This window comes from Ochotona princeps, chromosome 12, assembly GCF_030435755.1.
Source record: "Ochotona princeps isolate mOchPri1 chromosome 12, mOchPri1.hap1, whole genome shotgun sequence".
NCBI classification, from domain to species: Eukaryota; Metazoa; Chordata; class Mammalia; order Lagomorpha; family Ochotonidae; genus Ochotona; species Ochotona princeps.
Genome location: NC_080843.1, coordinates 49,233,021 through 49,254,690, shown reverse-complemented (window position 1 = coordinate 49,254,690; position 21,670 = coordinate 49,233,021). Strand labels below are relative to the sequence as shown.

The 21,670-nt window shown below is 49.4% G+C and overlaps 2 protein-coding genes across 2 annotated transcripts in view; one reads left to right on the top strand and one right to left on the bottom strand.

The window, feature by feature from the left end:
• Nucleotides 1-2,440, top strand: part of EBPL (EBP like) — a 39,096-nt gene extending 36,656 nt beyond the window's left edge. The window contains exon 4 of the mRNA XM_004577671.2: nt 1,709-2,440. Within this exon, the coding sequence (XP_004577728.2) occupies nt 1,709-1,952 (244 nt within the window). The 3' untranslated portion in view covers nt 1,953-2,440. The remainder of the gene's footprint in view (nt 1-1,708) is intronic.
• A 17,059-nt stretch (nt 2,441-19,499) lies between these two features.
• ARL11 (ADP ribosylation factor like GTPase 11) lies at nt 19,500-21,224 on the bottom strand. The gene is made up of 2 exons (XM_004577670.2): nt 20,836-21,224; nt 19,500-20,605 (listed from the first exon to the last, which is right to left on the bottom strand). Exon 2 carries the CDS (start codon nt 20,585-20,587, stop codon nt 20,039-20,041), a length of 549 nt encoding a protein of 182 aa, XP_004577727.1. The 5' UTR covers nt 20,588-20,605; nt 20,836-21,224; the 3' UTR covers nt 19,500-20,038.
• Between the last annotated feature and the right edge of the window lie 446 nt (nt 21,225-21,670).

Here is a 21,670-nt window from a genome sequence, read left to right as displayed (position 1 = left end):
GGGCGAGGAAGGCTCGACATGCGGTCGGCCAGGCTCCGTGATGGTGCTCACTTGGCCCTCCCTCTGCCCCCTGCCCCGCTCTCCACTCTCGTTAGGGACACTGCTGGCCAGGGAGGGATCTTTAAAAGAGCCTCCAGTAAGCACAGCTGCTGCATTCTGCTTTCTGCTCTTGTATTGAGAAAACCTCACCATAAGATCTCAGCTTGGAAAGAGGACTCAAGGCTGTTGGGTCACTCTCCTCACATTGCATTTTGTGACGATGCTGGCACCCTGCCACCCTGACATATTCTTGGCTCTATAACAAGGTTGCATTCCCTCTGCACTCCTATTCTGACCGTCTCAAACCTCTGCCATATCCTGAGCATCAGATACTCACTGCATTCACTGGCCAGCCCGTGGTCTGCATAGCTAATTTTATTTTCACATGCAGAGAGAGGTTCTTTTTCTGTTTTCTTAAAAGATCTATTTTTATTGGAAAGGCACATCAGATTTGTAGAGAGAGGAGAGACAGAAAGGTATTCCATCTGCTGGTTCGCTGTTATGCCACAACAGCTAAATCTGAGCCAATCTGCAGCCAGGACCTCTTCTGGGTCTCCCATGCAGGTGCAGAGTCCCAAGGCTTTGGATCATCCTCTATTGCTTTCCCAGGCCATAAGTAGGGAGCTGGATAGGAAGTGAAGCAACCAGGACACAGATTAGCGCCCACATGGGATCTTGGCACTTAAAGGTGGAGAATTAGCCAATAGAGTCATCATGCCAGGTGACAAGAGGCACTGGCATCCCATATGAATGCTAATTCAAGTCCCAGCTGCTCCACTTATCATCTGGCTCCCTACTGGTAACTTGGGAAAGCAGCAGAAAATGAACCAAGTGCTTGGGCCCCTACACCCACAAGGGAGACCTGGTATAAGCTCCTGATTTCTGTCTGGCACAACCTTGGCAGTTGTTCCCATTTTAGGAGTGAACCAGCAGATGGAAGATTGTGTGTGTGTGTGTGTGTGTGTGTGTGTGTGTGTGTGTGTGTCCTCTCTCTGTCTCCCTGTTTCTCTGTAATTCTGCCTTTCAAACAAATAAATGATTAGATAATCTTTAAAATACAAATTAAAATGATCCAGTCAGGGCCATTTGTCTTCCAGCCTCTTCAAACATTTATTTCTTATGCTGAGAGTCTTCCAGTTCTCCCAGTTCTCCATGACATATGTTACGGTGGCGAGCCATCATCACCCTGCTGCACTGCTCAGCATTGACCCCCGCCGCCCCTCCCCCATGCATCTGTGTTTAATGGCCCTGATCCAGCCTCTTTCCATCACTCTCCTGCCCCCTTCCTAGCCTCTAGTGACCCCTGTTCTACTTTCTGGCAAAGGACTATAAAAATTGCCTGCATAACAGGTGAAATTTTAGCCCCTGGTGAAATTCACTGTCTGGTGTCCTTTCTCCCAGAGCAGGGGTTCCCTCAGGAATTCTGCCTACTGTAGCATTAGGCCAGAAGAGCCCAGAGGCTTTGCTTCACTCTGAGAATGATCTTCCAGAAACAATCATATGGCCTCTCCCCAGAAAGGATGAGTCTTGATTTTCTTAGCTTCTGCTCTTGGGTTCCAGCCTCAGAGAGGTTTCCTGCCATGAGGCTGTGCCGATGCCGCTGTTAGCAGCTATGTCGACCTGGCTTGGACTACTCCGGTCTCATGCTTGGCTCCTGTCTCCCTCGTAGGCATTTCCTGCAGATCACTCTGTGCGTGTGTGAGCTGTACGGCGGCTGGATGACCTTCTGCCCAGAGTGGCTACTCGGAAGCCCCAACCTTGACACTGGCCACTGGCTGCACTTCTGGGTCTATCTGGTGTTCTTCAATGGCGTGTGGGTTCTGGTCCCAGGACTGTTGCTATGGCAATCCTGGGCGGAACTCAAGAGAATGCATCATCCAGGAACTGCTCTAGGGAAAAAAAAGGTTTGGTGAATTTTCAAACTCGTGAACACTATCCTGTTGCTTAGTGAGCCAGAATGGATCAAACCTTGGTGTTCAACAAAACCATCACACATTCCAGTCTTCCTTTTCTTTATGGCAGTTTTGATTGTTCCCCATTAATGAAACCAGTTTATCCTAGAACACAGTTATATTAATTACTATTTTTTTTAAATTCCAGATAACATGTTGCTGTTTTTTCTCTTAAACCGGTTTGCTCAGGAGTTCTTTTTTGATTATTTGTATAAAACTGAAGGTGAAAAGAATGCTTCAATTTTCCAGTTGTACCTTTTTTTATTTCTTAGCCCAACCAAAAGCTGTATGTGGAGGAACCGGGAGTGTATAACTCCTTATGGGGCCAACCCAGACCAATGATCAGGGTTTTTTTGCTTTGTTTTTTCCTTTTTTTTTTTCCTATCCCTTTTCAGGGAAGAAGTCCTGAGACATCCTACAGAAACACAGAGTACATGATGATACAAAGTAAGTTAGGAAGCAGGACTGCAGGAAAATTAACTTCAGGTTAATTCAGGTTGAGCATCCCTCATCTGAAATCTAGAATGCTCTATGTTTTGAGTACCATGTAACTCCACAAGTGCAAAATTCCATGCCCAATCTCTGATGGTTCAATGTACATACACCTCGTTTCATTGACCAAATTAGCAAAACTAGTAGACCACCTTCAGGCTACGTGAGTAAGGGGTGTATGCAAAACAGTGCGTTTCATGTGTAGAGTGTGGATCTCATCCTTAAGACATCTCATTATGTGTGCCTGAGCATAGGGCGTCTTCATACAGTTTGTAGAAAATGCACATTATCTCTTAATTCTGTTTTCCATCTACTTTAAAAGGATCTTTGTGTTCTGAAGATTTTTTTTTTAAACTCTGAGCTCTAGGACACTGTGGGCCCAAGTGTTTCAGGTGAAAGATACTCAACCTGTATGCAAAAGCCGTGTCCTAAATGTCCTACACGGAGAAGCGGGTGCAATTGGCTCTAGGCCTGGTACTGAGAGCAAGAAAGAAGCATCCTGTGTTTCAGAAGATGGGAGTTTGGGAGGTGATTGTAGTGGTTGGCCCATGTGGGAGCAGGTCCTCATACTAACTTGCTCAACTCTTGCCTTTCTTGCTGACTGTAAGCACACAGAAACATCCCCTACCTGGAAGTTCATCCAGTTTGTCCAGCAGACACTTGGTAGGTGCTAGAAGATCCTGGGCCTGGGTAGATGAGCTTGTGTCCCCCTTTTACTCCTGCAGAGGCTACCACGGACTCTGGGCCTGGATGCCAAATTGGTTTCACTTTACTGGAAAACTGGAAGGGTGATTCCCAGAGGTCGTTTCCAACCACTGCTTCCTCCCCACCCCCAGCTTTGTGCTGACAAGTAAGATCCTGGAAATGTCAGGTCTTTGGCATTAGCTTTCAAACCTTCAGCCTCTTGGATCCCAAGAGGCAGTGGTGGTTTAGGCAGCAGGGATGAAGGGTCTGTGGGCTACAGCAATCTGTGGTGGCCTCATTGATGGTGCTTCCCTTGGGAGAGCCACCATCTAGAAGCTTAGCCTTGTGAGTACCCGTACCCTGGAACCCAGCCATTGGACTCTGAGATCGACACCATGCAGAAATGCTCAGCATGTACACCTGCATGGCATTGTTGTTCACAACTATCCAAAGGAATAAGTTGCTTGTGTGAAGGGTCTTCAAAAACTTCATGGAAAAATGCATATTACAGAAAAACTATGCACTGATTTCAAATTTTTGGCAGCAATACAAACTTCGGACTCCAATTTTTAGACGTATATTTATCTGGAAGTGGAGCTACAGAGAGAAGGGGACAGAGAGCAAGAGATTTTCTGTCTACTGTTTCACTCTCCAAATGGCCACACCAGCCAGGGCTGGGCCAGGCTGAAGCCAGGAACTTGGAACTCCTTCTGGATCTGCTACATTGGTGGTGGGACCCAAGTACCTGGGCCATCTTCCAGTGATTTCCCAGGCACCTTAGCAGGGAGCTGGATTGGAAGTGGAGCAGACAAGACTGAAACCAGCTCTCATATAGGATGCTGGCACCACAAAGCGCAGCTATACTTGCTGCTCCACAAGTTGGTGTCTTTGGTTCCACTTTCCATGAAATTTTTGAAGTATCCTAGTGCATCGAGTAGAGTGCTTACAGCAGTGAAAATTAACCTGCTGAAATTCATGGGTGAATTTCACTGACGACGCGATGCAGAAAGAAAGCCAAATGGAAAGAGTACATGCTGTGTGAGCGCATTTGTATGAAGTTTAAAAAGGAATTGTCTTCTGGGTACAGTGATGGGAACAAGTCCTGCAGGAGGCCTCTGTGACACAGCTAAATGCCTTAAGGGTAAAGTGAGGATTTGTGTTAGTTCACTTCCTATACCGTCATGAATTGTGTGCTTTCATGTGTAGATGCTAGACTTCAATTTTTAGAAGTTGATTTAAAAAACATTTCTGGGAAGGTGAAGACACCTACAAAAAGTCACGATTGTTTCTAATGGCATCCCCGGTATGTCCAGTGTGGGCTGATGGGAGAGGGAGTATCCTCTGTGTTTCACAACTTTGCCCTCTGCTGATCTGGCTCCATCCAACGGTAAACAGAGTGATGCAGACTGGGTGGGCTGCAGATCTTGCCAGCAGCCGTGAACTATGACCTCTTGGAGTGTGTTACTGAGTATTGATTGAAAGAGAAGTGAACACGAGAGAATGATAGCAGCTTGGCACACACACTACTGCAAATCCGAATGTCTTGACTTCAGTGGCTTGGTAAATAGAAACCCTGGACAAGTTTGCTAGGAATAAGCTAACCTGAAGAATGCTGTGTTTTATTGATTGTGAGACTCAATTTCCTGATCCATTTTTACATTATTTTATTGGATTTTACTTGAAAAGCAGAGAGAAAGAGTATACTGTCTACTGCTTCACTCCCCAAATGCCCACAATAACCAGATTTGGGCCAGGCCAGAGTCAGGAGCCAGAAATTGCATCCCAGTCTCTCCCGTGAGTGGCAAGGACCAAGTTATTGGGTCCATCTTCTGGTTCCTTCCCAGGCGTGTTTAGCAGGAAGCTGGATCAGAAGCAGAGCAGCCAGGATTGGAACTGAGACGCCATGTGGATGCCTGTGTCAAAAGCAAAAGTTTAACCCACTCCACTGCCACCTGCTACCTCCCCCCAACACACACATCTTGACATTTTAGAAGTTAGGATACATTTTACATTGGTATGTCCTCTTTTCTTTGAGAGCGGTTCTTGAGCATTGCAGTTGATCTTGGTCTTGAGGGTAACTTAGCATCAGTGAAAGAAGGTGCTGCTTCAGCGTGTTCCCCTCTGCAAGCCTCGGGACCTCCCGCTGCTTGGAGCTAAGGGATTGTCTGCCTTTGTTTGGAAGTCTAGATTTAGCCTTAGGGAGCACGCACTTTCAACACAATCATAGCGGTGGAAGGCCTGCATAATGAATGTAGAAGATGACCTGAAATGAGTTAGGTCAGGCTTTGCTGGAGGGAGCAAGACTCCTGCAAACAGCCCATTCCTTCCCGATGAGGATGACGTTTACACTGTAACTTCCCTTTGCAAACTCATTCTGTCTGGCTGATGTTGAAGCAGGTATCAGCATAGCCCATCTGTACAAGGAGGTACCCTCATATTTAATTATATAGGCTCTATCATATTTAATTACATGGGCACAGTACTGGGGAATCCCAAGAAAGTCCATGGATTGCAAGAAAGGCTGAGTGGGAACCAAAATGCAAGGTCTTTGAAGAAGCAACCTTCATTGTTGTTGTTTTTCCAGATTATTATCATACCCCACCCCTCACTGTGTCTTTTTGTTTATTTGTTTTATTTTGAAGGTGTGAGTGTAACTCTAAAGACAAATCACTTATAAAGAGAATAATAGGGCAAAGACTTGAGATAGGTACACTATTGTAATTTGTGATTTTTTTAGAAAAAGATTTATGACCTGGCATGGTAGCCTAGTGGGTAAAGTCCTTTTGTTGCAAGATCCCATATGGGCACCAGTTCGTGTCCCAGCTGCTCCACTTCCCATCTTTTTAAAATTATTTATTCATTTATTTTTTTATTGAAAAATCAGATATACAGAGAGGAGTAGTGACAGGGAGGAAGATCCTCCATCCATTGATTCACTTCCTAAGTGGCTGCAACAGCCTGAGCTGAGCCAATCTGAAGCCAGGAGCCAGGAGCTTCTTCTGGGTCTCCCACACGGGTGCAGGGTCTCAAGGCTTTGCGCCATCCTCGACTGCTTTCCCAGGCCACAAGCAGGGAGCTAGAAGGGAAGCAGGCCTGCCGGGATTAGAACTGGTGCCCATATGGGATCCTAGCGTATGCAGGGCAAGAACTTTAGCTGCTAGGCTAGTGCACTGGTTCCAAAAAATATTTATTTTTTAGGTACACTCATGGCTGCATGGAACCCCAGTGAGTCTAAGTGAATCTTTTTTTTTTTTTTTTTTTAAGATTTATTTCATTTGAAAGACTGAGTTACAGAAAGGAGGAGAAATCTTTCATTTGCTCTCACTTACCCGAATGGGCACAACAGCTGGGATCAGAGCAGGCCGAAGTCAGGAACTAGGGGCTTCCTCCAGTTCTTCCATGGGTGTGGCAGGGGCTCGAGAACTTGGACTATCTTCTGTTGCTGTCCCGTGTACATTAGCAGGGAGCTGGATCAGAAGAGGAGCAGCCAAGACTTGAACCCACATAAAACAATTCCAACCTCAGCCAGCCAGTTAAAGGAAGGGTTAAAGGAAGGGTCAGGTACACTGATGTTGCAGGGCTAGAGCTTCCAGGAGACTTCCCTTGGTGCCCTAGGCATCAGGAGCAGAATTCCAAGTCAAGGAGGGATTTGTCTGCATCACTCACGTGACCCTGGGTGACATTCCATTGTACATTTTGTTCCTCCACTTACCTAACTATACAGGAAACAACTCAGGCCATACTTTGGATTCTAAACTCTGCAGGAACATAGGAGAGGATTAGTTTATGTGTAGGAACACTGAGACACATGGCTTAGAGCACTTGCCCTGTAGCTAGGTTGAGGCATAGTGAGTTAAGTAAGCCATTGCCTGCAACACCAGCATCCCCAAATAAGCGCTGATGGGACTTCCAACTGTGCTACTTCCAATCCAGCTCCCTGCTAATGTTCCTGGCAACACAGTGGAAAGCAGCCCAAATCCCTGGGCTCCTGCCACCCGTGTGGGAGAACCAGATGGAGTTCTAGACTCTTGGCTTCAGGTGTGGCCCAGTCCCAGCCCCAGCCATCCGGGAAGTAAGACAGCAATGGCAGATCTCTCTTTCTCTCTGCAACTCTGTCTCTCAGTAGGTCCTTTAAAAAGAAGCAAAATTTCTCAATTCTATGAGTTATTTTTGTTCTCTGAAAAAAATAGCCTCAGCACGTTTCCGGTTGTCTGGGGATTGGTTATGCTTGGACAGCTGAGCAGTTACATCGTGTGTGTGTGTGTGAACTGCACTGTCACTGGTGGCACTGAGTGGGCAAGCAACAGCAGATTGTGACGTGGGAGACCTGCATTTTCTGGTTTGAGGGGTCACCCAAAGGAGGACATTCCTTCAGGTTTGCCCCCTCACCACATACACACTTTTTCAGATCTCAGCCACGTGGCACCATGACACACTGCTTCATGCCTCCTACACATGTGTTTGTTGATGATGCATTTTAAAAAAAAGTAAAATTCTGTCTTGGCTTCTCACTTCTGACTCATGGTGTTGTGTCAAGAGTGGAGGTAAGCACATCTTTGATGTCTCCTGATGGCATTTGGGGGTGGAACAGGTTGGTTAGAGGTATGGGACTGGGGTCTGATGAATAGGAACTGGGAGCAGGAAGTGGATTTGCCCAGAGCACCTGTGGTTTGCAGTCTGTCCCTGACTTGAGACTTAGCCACAAATACCCTGAAAAAGTGACACCTAGCGGCCTTGAGGTGGTAGGACAGCTGATGAGTGGATTTTGACAAGATGACCTTACTCTGTATTCGTGCAGTGCACTGCACCTGCCTGCTTGGGGTGCTCTCCTGGGCCTGGGGCTCCAGAGCAGTAGGTGAGGCGTTGATGGCTGCCTGGGTGGGAAGATGGGAACCGGATGGGTCTGTCTGTGCTGCCACCAGCCGTATTGGCCCTGGCCTGGCCTGGAGTCTGGTGCGGGAAGGCCAGTGATTTACTACCTCCCTGGGCAGAAGGTGGCCTGCGTATTTTTAGTGTCTGGGCCTTTCTGGAAGGCCTGAGGGGGCTGGGGAGCAGCAGTTAGATTTGAGGGCTTTTGTTCCTTCAAAGTCTTAGTTCAAAGTCCCCTGACCGTGGGTCTTGTCCTGTACCTCTGCTTTAGGCTTCTCCCATACCTCTGTTCTGGGCTTTCCTGCTCCTAATCTAGGACTGCACACTTTTAAAACCATGCACCTGTCTTCTCACATCTTCTTTGGTCAGCACGTAAAGGGGATGGAGAAGTGACCACTTTAGATGGCATCTAGGGAAAGGACTGCATGTGGATAGTGTGCCATGTGGCCATCCATGCCCACTTCAAGATGCTTCTCTCTTCAGTGCATTGTCTGATCCTCACAATGAGCCCATGGACAGGAATTCTCATCTTCTTCCAACTCGGGATGAGCTTGACAACGAAAAGCCACTTGTCAGGCACAGGTTGAAGAACTGGAGACGAGGGCATCTGGGAGAGGTAGGGTGGGTAGCACCCTGAGAAGGGCTGGATGAGAACTACCCCTGCCGAAGCTGTGGGGAATTGCCTGATGCCCAGCCTCCCCATCCAAAGCTGGCAACCTGGTGCTTAGCACACAGGGCTGCAAGCATGCACGTGCAGCATGCACAAGTGATGCACTGCTGCTTTCCAGCTCACGGGTTTATTTAGCCTCAGTCAGTTCCCAGGATGGTCTCCACCTTCCCTTGAGGAGCCATCTCTGCACCCCAGCTACAAAACAGGCCGGGGCGCTCAGGGCTGAAGCAGAAGTTAGTAGACAGCTGACCAGAAGGCGGCGCTTCTGAATGAGGCACCCCAAGAGGAGGAGATAAAAACGAAAGGGCCCTGAGGAAACACACAAGCCTTGTGACTGGGATGTCATGGGATTGGATCTGAGTGCCTCCCTCCCCGGGAGTGGTGTGATGGAGCATGTGCATTGCGGATGACCCTCACGCTGCCCTCAGTTTGCTGCAGGAAGGGAGGTCGTTAGCATGTGGCCCACATATAGATCTGGAGAAGTCACAAACAGCAGAGGGAGGCCAGCAGACAGGCTAGGATGTCGGCATTCCCCACAGAGCGGCTGGGTGGGCGCCTGTGGTCTCTCCCCACCCCATGGCCGTCCCTGCCATTTTCTAAGCCTCCTGTTCTGGCACGCTTCCATGAGCCTCAGGGATGGGGCTGGTGGATGGGAGTCATTGTGGTGTGAGCTGGATTATGCACGGTGCACGGCCCTATAAACCCATGGATCCACCAAGTCCCTATTCCTGCTGTGTGCCTGTGTAGCTTACAACTGTGCCTCTATCTACCTTTCTGTTTTGTGAGCACTGTTTAGTTTCCAATGGATGCAGAAGCTGTTTCAAACAGTTCATTTTCCTGTTGGCCCAGAAACCCTAATGAGCCCTCATTGGTGGCCCAGGGGGCTTAGTGGTGATGGTGATGGGGTGTTAAGTGCAAGAAGCCAGGTCCTTTTCCTGTTAGCTCCAGCTCCTCAGGTCCCTGAGGCTCTGGAAAATTCTCAAGTTCAGTGTTGTGTTCCATGCAGGACAGGTCTTCTGGTCATGGTCAGACCCCCTGTCCCACATCCCCACCTGCCTAGATTTAGACGTCAACTTTTCCCACTGTCACATAAAAGGCTCTGAGATGCCCTGCAGTGGGGAAACATTCTGCTTCCTGCTGTTGAACTCAGCATTCCCAGGCCTCTTTGGACCATGGAACCCTCTTTACAGGTCCACAGCTTGCTTCCTGGAACCCTGGAAAACAAGGCTGCAGCCAGGCCACAGGCACCTGGTGATAGCTGTCAGCTGATGCATGGCTGTGCTTCAGCCCCGATGGCAGCCGCCTGGTCAGTGACCCCTGCTGAAAGGTAACCTGAGCTCTTTGCATCCTGAGTCTGCCCAGCCTGGCCCAGCTCCCCAGCCCTAAGCCCACTCAGCTGGGCTTCCTTCCATTCCCCACTGGCTTGCCTGAGACGGCTGAGGAGTGGGCTCCCCTGGGTCTTCAATCCTCCACCGCCTTCACCTTCCCAGAGGAAGGACACTCCTCACCTTGAGACTGAGAGCCCATTGGACTGCAGTCTCCTGTCTCTTACCTTGGAAGACAAGAACTGAACCCTCATCCCCCGCATTCTGCTCACACAAATGGTTCTCCTTCCTTCTTCACAATGCACGTATTTTGGTTCTGTGAGTGTTCAGAATTTGCACTGTGGTGTTTGTGTAAAAAAAAAGTTCCCAACTGAGCCATTTAGGATGCTGTGATACATTGCCTTTCATTGCAACTTTTTGTTCTCCCAGTAACTGATAATTGCCTTGGTTTTCCATATATTTATCAGTCATTCAACCCCAAGCTGTCAAACTCAAAACTTCTGTGATAGCAAATGAATGAACAAACTAGCCTTGTTGGCTTTGGTTAGTTGGTTGGCTGGCTGCTTTGTGGCATCGTTCTTCTGGGACTCCTTTGGCCTCTTCATTCCTGTCGGTACTGGCTGCTCTGGAGGCCTCCACACAGCCATTATTCTGGAAATTCCTTTGCTTCTCTCTAGAGTTGAATTTCATGTTGCCTGGATACCCTGTCTTTCTGGTTTATTCTTTTGAAGCAGCATGATACCAGTATCTTCCAAAGAAAGGATGTGTGTACCTTGTACATCTGAAAATAATAATAATAATAGTGTTCCTATGGCTTCACAATTGATTCATAGTTTGATTGGCTGTCAAGTTCTAGGTTGAAAATAATTCCCTCAGATTTTCTTTACTTTTGCATTGAAATAATTTTAGGTTTTTAGAAATGTGGTAAAAACAGTGCAGAGTTCTGTAAATCCACCACCCAGCTTCCTTCTCAGGTAGGATCACACACATCTGTAGGAGAATGAACAAAGCTAGAAGCTTAACTACAGTGCACTGCTGGTTACTGAACTGTAGAATCGGGGGTTTCACCAGTGTGTCTGTGAATGTCCCCTTTTTTTTCCTAGGCTCCCATGGTGTTGTTAGCTGTGAGTCTTGGTGTCCTCCGGCCTGGAGGTTTCCTCAGTTCCTTGGTCTTTTGTTTTTTTGTGACCTCAGTAGTGCTGGAGAATACAGTCAGTGGTTGAGGTACAGTGTAGGATGTACCTCAAATGTGGTGGGATGAGTCTTGGGTCTTCCAAGTAATTCGACCGAGTTACACATTTGGGACAAGAATACCATAGAGGTACTGTAGGGGGGACTTGGAAATGTCAAGGGAAATAAGATTAAAAGACCAGCATAGGGCCCGGCGCAATAACCTAGTGGTTAAGGTCCTCACCTTGAATATGCTGGGATCCCATATGGGTGCCGGTTCTAATCTCAGCAGCTCCACTTCCCATCCAGCTCCCTGCTTGTGGTCTGGGAAAGCAGTCGAGAATGTCCCAGAACATTGGGACCCTGCACCTGCATGGGAGACCTGGAAAGAGGTTCCTAGCTCCTGGCTTCAGATCAGCTCAGTACCGGCCGTTGCGGCCACTAGGGGAGTGAATCATCGGACGGAGGATGTTCCTCTCTGTCTCTCCTCCTCTCTGTACATCTGACTTTCCAATAAAAATAAATAAATCTAAAAAAAAAAAAAAAGACAAGTGTAGGGACAGGCATTGGACCCAGCTGTTGATACCACATCCTGTGGGATTGATGATACAATCTGGCTCCTGACTCCAGATTCCTGCTACTGCAGACCTATGGAGTAGTAGGGTTGGTTCAGGTAACTGGGTTCTAAACACCTGCATGGGAGACCTGGACTGAGTTCCCAATGCCTGGCCCTGGCCCCAGCTCAGCTCTAACTGCTGTGAGTACCTGGGGAATGAGCCAGCAGGTAGAATCTCTGTCTCTTGTGTTTGCTTCTCAAATAAAGACTTTTTAAAAGATGGGTATTTTTTGCTGTAAGCATTGTTGAAACTCATGTAGAGTGTCTTTGTAATACATATCTTCCTTGAACTTTCTGAAAAACCCTTATATCCAGGGCTCAGCAACTGGTGAACGAATGATTTTTTGGGGTACTTCCCACTATCTAAGCTGTAAGTCTGCTGTCCACTGGCCAGAATCCCCAGAGGGCACTGGTCAGTTTAGACTGTCAGTAAATGGTCTTGTTTGTGTCAGTGTATCGCCGCATCCTCCAGAGAAGAAGCCATCAGTATGGCGCCCGGAGTGGAAAGGGGCAGCTGCTTGCCAAAGTGGCAAGGGGAAGGAGTCTCAGAGTCTCTTCATTCAGACTTTCTGCCCATTCTGTCTGTAACCCTCCTTTGCGCTACATGATATGCCAGGTCCTGGCATCTCCTGGGGTTTGGTACCCAAGGATGATGCACAAAGCATGGTTGCTGGAATCACATCACTCTAAGGTCCAGATTCTGATGTGTGATTTGGGGCGTATTGTTGAACCTCTCTGTAATCTGTCTGCAAAATGAAGGCCCAAACTCCTCAAGAGCTTCTGGGAACTACATGAGTGACAGCACCTTCCACCCTTGGACTAGCTCCTGGTGCGGACTGAATCCTTTGAGCTTTACCTGCGTGTGGACACATGTGCACGTGTGGACACACGCACACACACACACACACACATGCCTGATGGATACACACCCCAATCCCCAGCCAACTAAAGTTTCTGCTTTCTCTGCTCTGAGAGGTCACTTTCCATCTTCTCTAATTTTCCTGCTCTCACTTCTGCTTTCTTTGTCATTGTGAGCTGTGGTAAATTTTGTTGTTTTTTGAACTCTTACTGTCTGCATGGTGAGGATTAAGGAGAGGTTACAGCATGTGGGAGGACTCTTCAGGATGCTCACGGAAAATGCACATATGGACAAACTACGAAGTTCAATGTTTGTGTACCAAACTAAGCCTTTTCTAGATAACTCTTACATTTTTTATTTTGCTTTCGTATTTGACCAATAGAGAGACAGAGATCTTTTCATACTCTTCAAATGCCTGCAACAGCAGAAGTGGACCAGGCTGAAGCCAGGAGTCAGCAGTTCCATCTGGGTCTCCCATGTGGGTGACAGGGACCCACATACGTGAGCTTCCCATGGTGCAGATTAGTAAGAAGCTGGATTGGAAGCAGAGTACTGGGACTCGAACGAGACGCTCTGGTGTGAACATTCCGAGCAGTGTCCCAACACCAAATCCGCACCTCGTGACCTTTTGTCATCCTTTCATCTGTGTGCATTTCACAGCATGAGTCACTCTTCCCCAAGACTGCTTCCTTCTGTCTTTGTCCCTCCTAAACCCCCCCATAAGAGGTGGGCTCCTTGTTTTCTATCCTGAGCTCACTGGGGTGTTGATGGCAAAGCCTGAAGGTGAGCATCCATCCTTCTGAGTTTGGTGTAGAATTGGCTGTTTAAGTTGTCTGGAAAGATGTTGAGAAATGCCCCAAGAAGAACCTGCTGTTGAGTGTTCCCTAAGCTCCTTCCCCAGCCCTCCCAGGGCATGGCTGCCTATGGGGAAGGAATGGCCTGTGATAAGCACAAGGCTTGGGTAAGAACCCTGTGCCCCGGTCAACTCCAAGCCTCTGTCCTCATCACCAGGAGCTCTTGCTTTCCAAGGATTGTCCAGTCATCCTAGAAAACTTGATCTTCTTTGTTGGGGTACTGCACCTCTTGGGATACCTGCATCCCATTCCACAGCTCTTGGTTTAAGTCCCAGCTATGCTGCTTCTGACTCAGCTCCCTGCTAATGCACGTCCCGGGAGGCAGCAGGTGATGGCTCAAGTACTTGGGCCCCTCCCACCCCTGTCGGGGACCATGTTGGAGTTGGCTCCTGGCTTTGGCCTTGGCCCAGCCCTGGCAGTTGCAGGCATTTGGGAGAGTGAATCAGAAAGATAGTCTCTGTCTCCCTGTCTTTCAAATAAACCAATTACTAAAACTGAAACAGTAGAAGAGGGGCATCTGCCAGTGACTTGCTTGGAGAACAAGTGGTGATGGTGGAGACGATGGATTCCTTCGCCGGGTGGGATTAGTTCCTGGAACTTTGTGATTTAGAGTTCTTCTTCTGCCAGAGCCATGCCTGATGGCGACCTTCTGCCCTAGGAGAAGCACCACACGGAGTATAGGATACAACTGAGGAGTGGGGGCTTTTCCCACAGGAGGCTGAGCCGCCCTCCAGCCAGGTGCCCCTCACACTGCTGAGCTGGAACAAGGACTTCCAGCTGCTGATTTTCTCTCTCATTCCCTGCCCCACCACAGATCCATTCTCCAGGCCCGTCCACCCCACTTCCTGGGGCACACCCAGGAAGCCCAACCTGCAGTGGAGAGTTGGCCACATTGGGCTGGCAGGAAGGAGGAGCCAGATTACTAATCCCTTCACTTAGTCTGCTCTCAGCTACAGCCTTTTCCAGGTAGCTTAGCAGCCCACGTGCTGCTTGGTCCATCTTCATTATGGTCTAAAGCAAAGTTATGAAGTTCCCATCTTTTCTGTTTTTAACAGCATCAATGCGCAAACCTCTTCCAGTTCTTCCCAAGCTGCTGCTGCTGCTGCTTTTTGTTTTTTTTTAATAGAGATTAATTTTCTTGGAAAGGCGTATTTACCGAAAGAAGGAGAAACAGAAAGATTTTCCATCCGCTGGTTTGCTCTTCCAAATGGCCTCAGTGACAGGGCTGGGCCAGGCCAAAGCCAGGAACTTCTTCCTGGTCTCCTGTGTGGGTCCAGGGTCCAAGGACTTGAGCCATCCTCTGCAACTTTCTCAGGCCACAAGGAGGGAGGTAGACTGGAAGTGGACCAGCCGAGACTCAAAACAGTGACCAAATAGGATACCGGCACCACAGGCAGAGGCTTAGCTCATTACACCCCAGTCCCCAGCCCCCCAAGACTTCCTTAAATAAGGAATTTCTACACTGATTATATCAACTAATAATATTGTTTATTCATTAGCAGTGTTCCTTGAAATATTCAAAAGGCAGGGAGAGAAAGAGAGACAGGAGATGCCCCTCTCTAGAAAGGGTTGTCAGGAGCACAGGGTGTCAGGAGGAGGGAGTCTTGGGGCCTGCATTCTCACCCACCCCCAGCCCTTTTCTGTTGGAGAGCTGAGTGGCAGAGCACTCCCACCTCGTGGCTCATGCCCCAAAGGTGCAGTCACCAGGGCTGCATGAGGCTGAAACTGGGAGCTATGAACTCAGTCCAGGTCTCCTGGGTAGGTAGCAGGGCCCAAGGCCTTGAACTGTCACCTGCTGCCTCGCCAGCTGCACGTTAGCAAGAGGCTTGGAAGCAGGAAGAGGAAGGGGGATTTTAACCACAGCCCTCCAGTATTGGAAGTGTATGTCCCAAACAGCATCTTCACCAATAGGCCAAACACTTTTGTCCTTGCAACCTTTTTCTCTGGTCACAGCTCATGGGCCACCAGAACAAATCCGATTCTAGAGACTTCCATGGGTCAGGGAAGGGATCTATACGGAGTGCCTGAGCCCCCAAAGCTCTTTGATTTGCTTGCATTTTTAACATGCTTTAGTGGGACTTAGTAGCTGCGCTTTGTTGAAGGGTAGACTTGAAGACATGGACCGGGTTGCCGTCTCCTTCATCCGTGTGCCTTTTGTACATAGCTGGGTGATTTACAAGTGACGAATGCCCCTGAAACACGAGCTCACTGGAGGAACACAGGATGTCACTCCATTCTCACAAGTCCCTTGTCAGATGCTCCCTGTTCATGCTCCCGCTCTGCAGCTGGGGCTTGGAATGGGTTAAATGCCCAGGGAGTCCAATCGATGCTGATTTCAGGCTCAAACACTGAGTGTACACACTCACGTGCATTTAGACCACATTGGTTTGAGCAAGAGGCAAGGCTGCCTCTCTCCCTCCCTATCCACTCGCTCCTGGGGCAATCTCCTAATGCCAGAACATCCTTATCATTGTTAAACAGATTCCCTCCAGGTTAAGCCAGCACTTCAGTGTCATGTGAATTTTGAAGTTTTGTGAAATTCAAAGAAAAGACAGAACTCAAATTGCAACAAAATGGTAGGATCTTTTATACTCGTCACGTCTCGTTTTCTTTGAAGAATTGGAGGTGCTTTTCTGGAAAATTAATTTGTTTAGGTTTGTAACTCCACGCTTGGCATGGCCTGCAAAAACATCCACGTGCTCCAGGTTGGGAGCCTTGGCAGGGGGCGGAGGGGGCATGCATAATCAGGTGTTAGCTTGAGGCCTGGTGTCTAAGCTGCCTCTCCCACAGGGACTGCGCCATGCTTATCATGTGCAGTCACTTACTGCTCGCATTCATAGAGGTTAATAAGTCAGAGGAGTGGAAAGCAAGACAATGAGGTGGAAATGCAAGACTCCTCTTTTTTTTTTTTTTGCGTTTCTGAAATTGGTTTTTCCTGAGCTGCTTGCTTTGCTTAGCCAAGTCACCCATCAGGGACTGCAAAACCTCCCCCCGCTGGGTGAGTCTAGGGATGGTGGCACATGTGGGTGTTCCTGCCTCCCACGTTGGGGTGGAACTGTGCAGCTTACTGCTAAGCAAGTGTCCTCCAAGAACTAGGTCTGTGTTTGCTGGGGACACATTCAGGTTGAACACACTTTCCTTGAAACCCTGTCACTTTGCTAAGCCACAGATGTGAACAGGGCTGGGGGAAGATGATGAAAACCAGATCTCCTGCCAACCCTGAAAACCTCCCCGCGCAGGAGGAGGGAAGGGAAGCAGTTTTATTCTGAAATTAGCATCCAGCTGGGGTGGTGTGCATCACAGCTATGAAGGGGCGAGGGCACATATAGAAATCTCTCCCTGGGTACAGCCAGACACACATGGGCTTCCCCAGATAAGCTGTCAGGACAAGTGGTAGTCAGGCCCCTTCATGCGACTTTCGCCCTTGGTTCACCTGGCATTCAGGGCCATCAGCTGGGTTGCTGACTGGCCTTGTTCAAACAGGGACTTCCCATGCCCGTTGATCAGGGCATAGCCAGGCAGTTCTGGGCAAGTTCTGGCTCACTAACCACTCTTCCACCTCTTCGGCCCCACCCACCCATGGCTGCGTCTCTTGGGCCATGGAGGAAAACAAAACAAAACCCAGCCTGCTTCCTCAAGCTGCCAAGAGGCTTATTATTCAACTTTAAAGATATTTATGTACATCTCAAAGAGACAGAAGAGAGAACCTATCAGGTACAGGCTTTCTAAAGGCAATGCTTTGAGAAAATGCAGGGGAGGGGTCATGCTGGTTGGCATCTGGTGTTTGTGGCTCATGCCCTTCCCCCTCACGCTCCGGGGGCTGTCACAGGTCCCTCGTTTTGTGATTCTGCTGTCTCTGCCCTCAGGAGAAGTAGTGTATGTGTGTACATACTGCCTACACTGCAAAAGTGCATGGGGCACAAGGCTAAAAAACTGCTACATTTTAAAACCAAATATTTGATCTTACAATCTTTAAAGATTTATTTTTATTCAAAAGATTTACACAGAGAGAGGGATACTCCACCCACTGATTCAGTCCCCAAAAGGCTGCAACATCTGCAGCTGGGCCAGTTTGAAGCCAGGGACCTGGTGCTTCTGTTTTTCCCACTTGGATTCAGAGTTCAAGGCCCTGGGCCATCCTTCATTGCTTTCCCAGGCACATCAGCAGGGAGTTGGATGTGAAGTGGAACAGCCAGGACTCAAATCTGCAACCTTATGGAATGCTGGCACTGCAGACAGAGGCTTAACCTACTATGTCAGGGTGCTGCCCCTGATTTTAAAATATTTTAAAATAAAAACTCTGAGAGGGCAGAGATTCCTCCTTAGTTTCCATGGGGAACTCCAGCTCATCCCTCCTCTGTCTTTGCTCTGGTAGATCCAAGAAGCAGCAGCAAAGGCCAGTGACCCACCTCCGCTTCAGAAGTGCCCCTCTGGACCCCAGTGCTGTCCTTTTTATTACAAAGCAGGCCTCAAGTTCAGCTTCGTGCCCCCATTTTAGCTCTCAGAACCCATTAGCCTCTTGGGCCTTCTCATTGGTGGGTTTTCTTCTGGACTTTTTTTCAGGGCCCTGGGGACTTGCTACTCAGAGACCTGCTTCCTCTCTAACCTGTCTCCTTCTGCCACATGCAGCTGCCCAGGTTGGGCCGACTAAACCGGCTCACACATCTGCTGGCACGTGGGCAAGCTCCTGGCCAGGCCCCAAAACAAACACAGGCTCTCTAAGCCCAGAGCAGATGGCTTTTCTGTTGTGACATCACAGACGTGCTGGGTAAAGTTCAGCAACGTGGTGCTTCTTATCTCTGAACAAAAAGGAAATCCACGAGCGGCGTGGGTGAAGACAGAAACCGCAGTCAGAGCGGCTAGGTGGAAGCCAGAGCCTGAGTCTCAGGAAATTAGTAGAGAAGCCCATGTGGGCTCGGGGGCCTGGGCTGAGGCCGTGATGCCTGTGTGGGCACGGGGGAGAAAGTGTCTGATGAGAAACTCCTTCAACAGCAGCAAAAGCCTTAAAGAGATGCCACTTCTTTGAAAGGCATTAGAGAACGCATCCCACTGTGGCAGGTGGCATGGCAGTTAAGATGCTGCATGGGAATCCTGCATCCAGAGGCCGGGCACTGCTTCTGGTTGCAGCTTCTACCTGATGCAACTCTGGCAGGCAGTGGGTGATGGCTCAGGTACTTGGGTCCCTGTCATCCACGTGGGAGACCCAGATGGAGTCCCAAGCACCTGGCTTCAGCCTGGCCCAGCCTTTTGGGGATGAACCACTGGAGAGATCTTTGTCTCTGTGACTAGCTCTTTTCCTTTCAAATTATTTAACTTTTTTTGAAGAAAAAAAAAACGTGTTGTCCACAAGGACAGCAAGAAGAAGCAAATTGTCCACGTTGGAATGGGAATATAAGGGAAACCATTATAATCACTGTCAGAAATGGATTCTGTAGGGCCCATGTGTTGAGTCAACTGGAGTCCAGATTTGTACTGTCCATACAGTCCCATGGAGAAATCAACATGTTAGTCAGTTGGAAGCAATGAAAATCCTGAGGTTCTGTGTGGGCGCTGACGCAGAACTACCCAGTAGCAACACTGCCCCAGTCCAGGGCCCATGGGAGTCACACAGGAAGAGCGAACGTCCCACAGATGAACCCGCTGTGCAAGTGACAGATTGTGGGAGGAAAGGAGCCCAGACGGCTCAAGGAATGCAGACGCTGGGATCAACTCGGGCAGGGATGGGAGAGAAGGTATTGCTGTCTCTGGGAGTGCAGCACGCACTACCCTCATGTGCAACACCTGGTCCATATCTAAAGGCTCAGTGCTTTCCACCACGAATCATGCTCTGCCTACTTTTTGATGAGCTGAACACATGAATGAATGGGCTTATCTGTTAATTAAGGGAAAACATGCACTCTACCAAGGAAACAGGAAATGAAAGAGTTTTCAAAAAGACCAATGCAGGTGACAAAGGGTGAAGGAAGGGCTTCTCAGGGTGAGAGAAGAAGGGAGTGTTTCTTTTTGGAGGGGCTCCCAGTCTCTTGCCCAGGAGTCAAACGCATTGAGCTTCTAGAGGCAGGACCAATGAGAGCAGACCCACTTGCTCTGTTGCTGGTCCTGGCTGTTTCGTGTCACAGGGTGAGTGACACACGTCTTGAGGCTACGAGGAAAATCCCTCATCCTGAACCAATGTAGTCATGTCCAAATGCTGTGCAAATCTGATGTAGAAACCCCCTTCCTGTGTGAATAAGGGTATCTTTTCTATACACCCTGCTGCTCTACTTGTACTTGGTAATGAGCTGTTCAGTGCTCATTAGAGCTCAGTAGGGGGTTTCTTTGATCCTTCTCAGTGCATGACAATACAGACCATGCACCCATCACTTTCTAATGTAAGCACCACTTACAAGAAATCCCAACAACATGGAGATGAACTGATGACTGAGCTGGTTCTTCCAGTTGGTATGAGCAGAGCTGTGGTCTGCTTGGTTTAGCTTGCTGTTCCAGCTTGGTGTTGCCCCTGCGGCCCTCACAGGTGATACCGGTGACTACTGGGTTTCAGGAGGCTGCGCAGGCTCTTCAGGGCCTCAGACAGCCCCTCCCCGGTGAGGGCACTGCAGGCCCGGAGCTCCCAACGATGCTCCTGCAGTCTCTCCAGGCCCAGCCTGTCCCTGATCTCCAGCAGGGGGAGGGCATCGGGTGCCTCCTGCTTGTTGGCCAGCACCAACAAGGGAACGCCAGCCATGCTGGGGCTGGCCAGGACTTCCAGGAGGGCAGCCACAGCCTCAGGCAAGCGGGCTTTGTCTGTGCTGTCCAGCACATACACGAGGATGTCTGTGCCTTCCAGATAGTCCTTCCAGCTGGCCCTGAGCTGGGGCTGCCCCCCAATGTCCCAGAGGGTCAGTGACAGGTTCCCAGGAGCTTCGAGGGGCTCCACGTTAAAACCGACCGTGGGAAGGGTCTGTACCTGCTGATGGCCCTTCAGCTTGTACAGGAGTGTGGTCTTGCCCGCTGAGTCCAGGCCCATCATCACCACCTGAGGTTCTGCCTTGGGGCTTCTGGAATTTGCGGTGCCCATGGTGGCTACTACTAAACCCTAGGGGACAAAGGCCGGGGATGCGCATCAGCTTCTCTTAGGGGGTTATGGGCGCAGATCCATGTGGGCACAGGGCAGAACTTCTGCCCCCAAACAGAGAAAGTCTTTACACTGGGTCAGCTGGAAGCTGCACAAGGGCTAGGAAGGAGGAGATGCTGAGTTATAGGCCACTGACCCTTCCGAGGTGAGCATGGGACCTCCTGGAAGACACAGACTTGTGGCTCGCTCACCTTAGTTCCAACCCGGAAGCAGGAAAAGTAGATGGAACACGTTCAGTGGAAATCCCAGAAACAGGGCTTGAATTCTTGCTGGTCTGTGGCCTCTGACCTCTGACCCGTCCAGTTAGCTTGAACCCAGAGGCAGAATCTATGCTGAGACCCACCACGCATGGAGGGAGGAGGGGATGCTTAGTTCAGGGCCATCCTCCGAGACCAGCCCTGTGGCCTGTAACTGCTGTGGCCAAATTGCTGAGCTGTTGTAGGGGAGGTGCAACTGGAGCCATCAAACATGGCATCTTGAATCCAAAACCGCTGCTGATGTCTTCCAAGCCCCTTGTAAGTGCTCCATTGATGCAGCTTAAGCAATGCTTGAACCTGAAGGAGCCGAGCTGCCCCTGCGTCCATCCGTCCGTCCCGTCGTCTGGCTGCGGCTTCTGGTCCACTCCTCCTTCCTGCAGTGAGTGAAGGAACGGGAGGTGGTCACATTCAGTGCGTCCCCAACCCAGGTCGCATCCTCACACTCGGGCTCTGTGCCTCAGGGCACACACCCTAAAGCCCAACCGGCCAGCTGTCCCTTTTCAGGGTCCCAGGAGAGCAGCAGAGAAAGCCTTCCCGCCTCACGCTCACTCTCCTCTTACTCCCGCCATCTAAGGTGGCAGCTCCAGAGCCCAGGATGATGAAGGGACTCTCAGGCGGCCCCAGCAAGCGAGCCCTCCCAATCCCCTAATTTTTTTAAACGTTTCTTTTTTTATCTACAAACAGCAGCGAGCGCATAAAAGAGAAAGTGAAAGTTGAGAGATCTTCCATTTGCTAGTTCACTTTCCAGATGCCTGCGACAGCCAGGGCT

What these genes read in the sequence shown, in the direction of transcription:
- ARL11 (XM_004577670.2), bottom strand. Translation starts at nt 20,587, where the DNA reads ATGGGCACCGCAAATTCCAGAAGCCCCAAGGCAGAACCTCAGGTGGTG.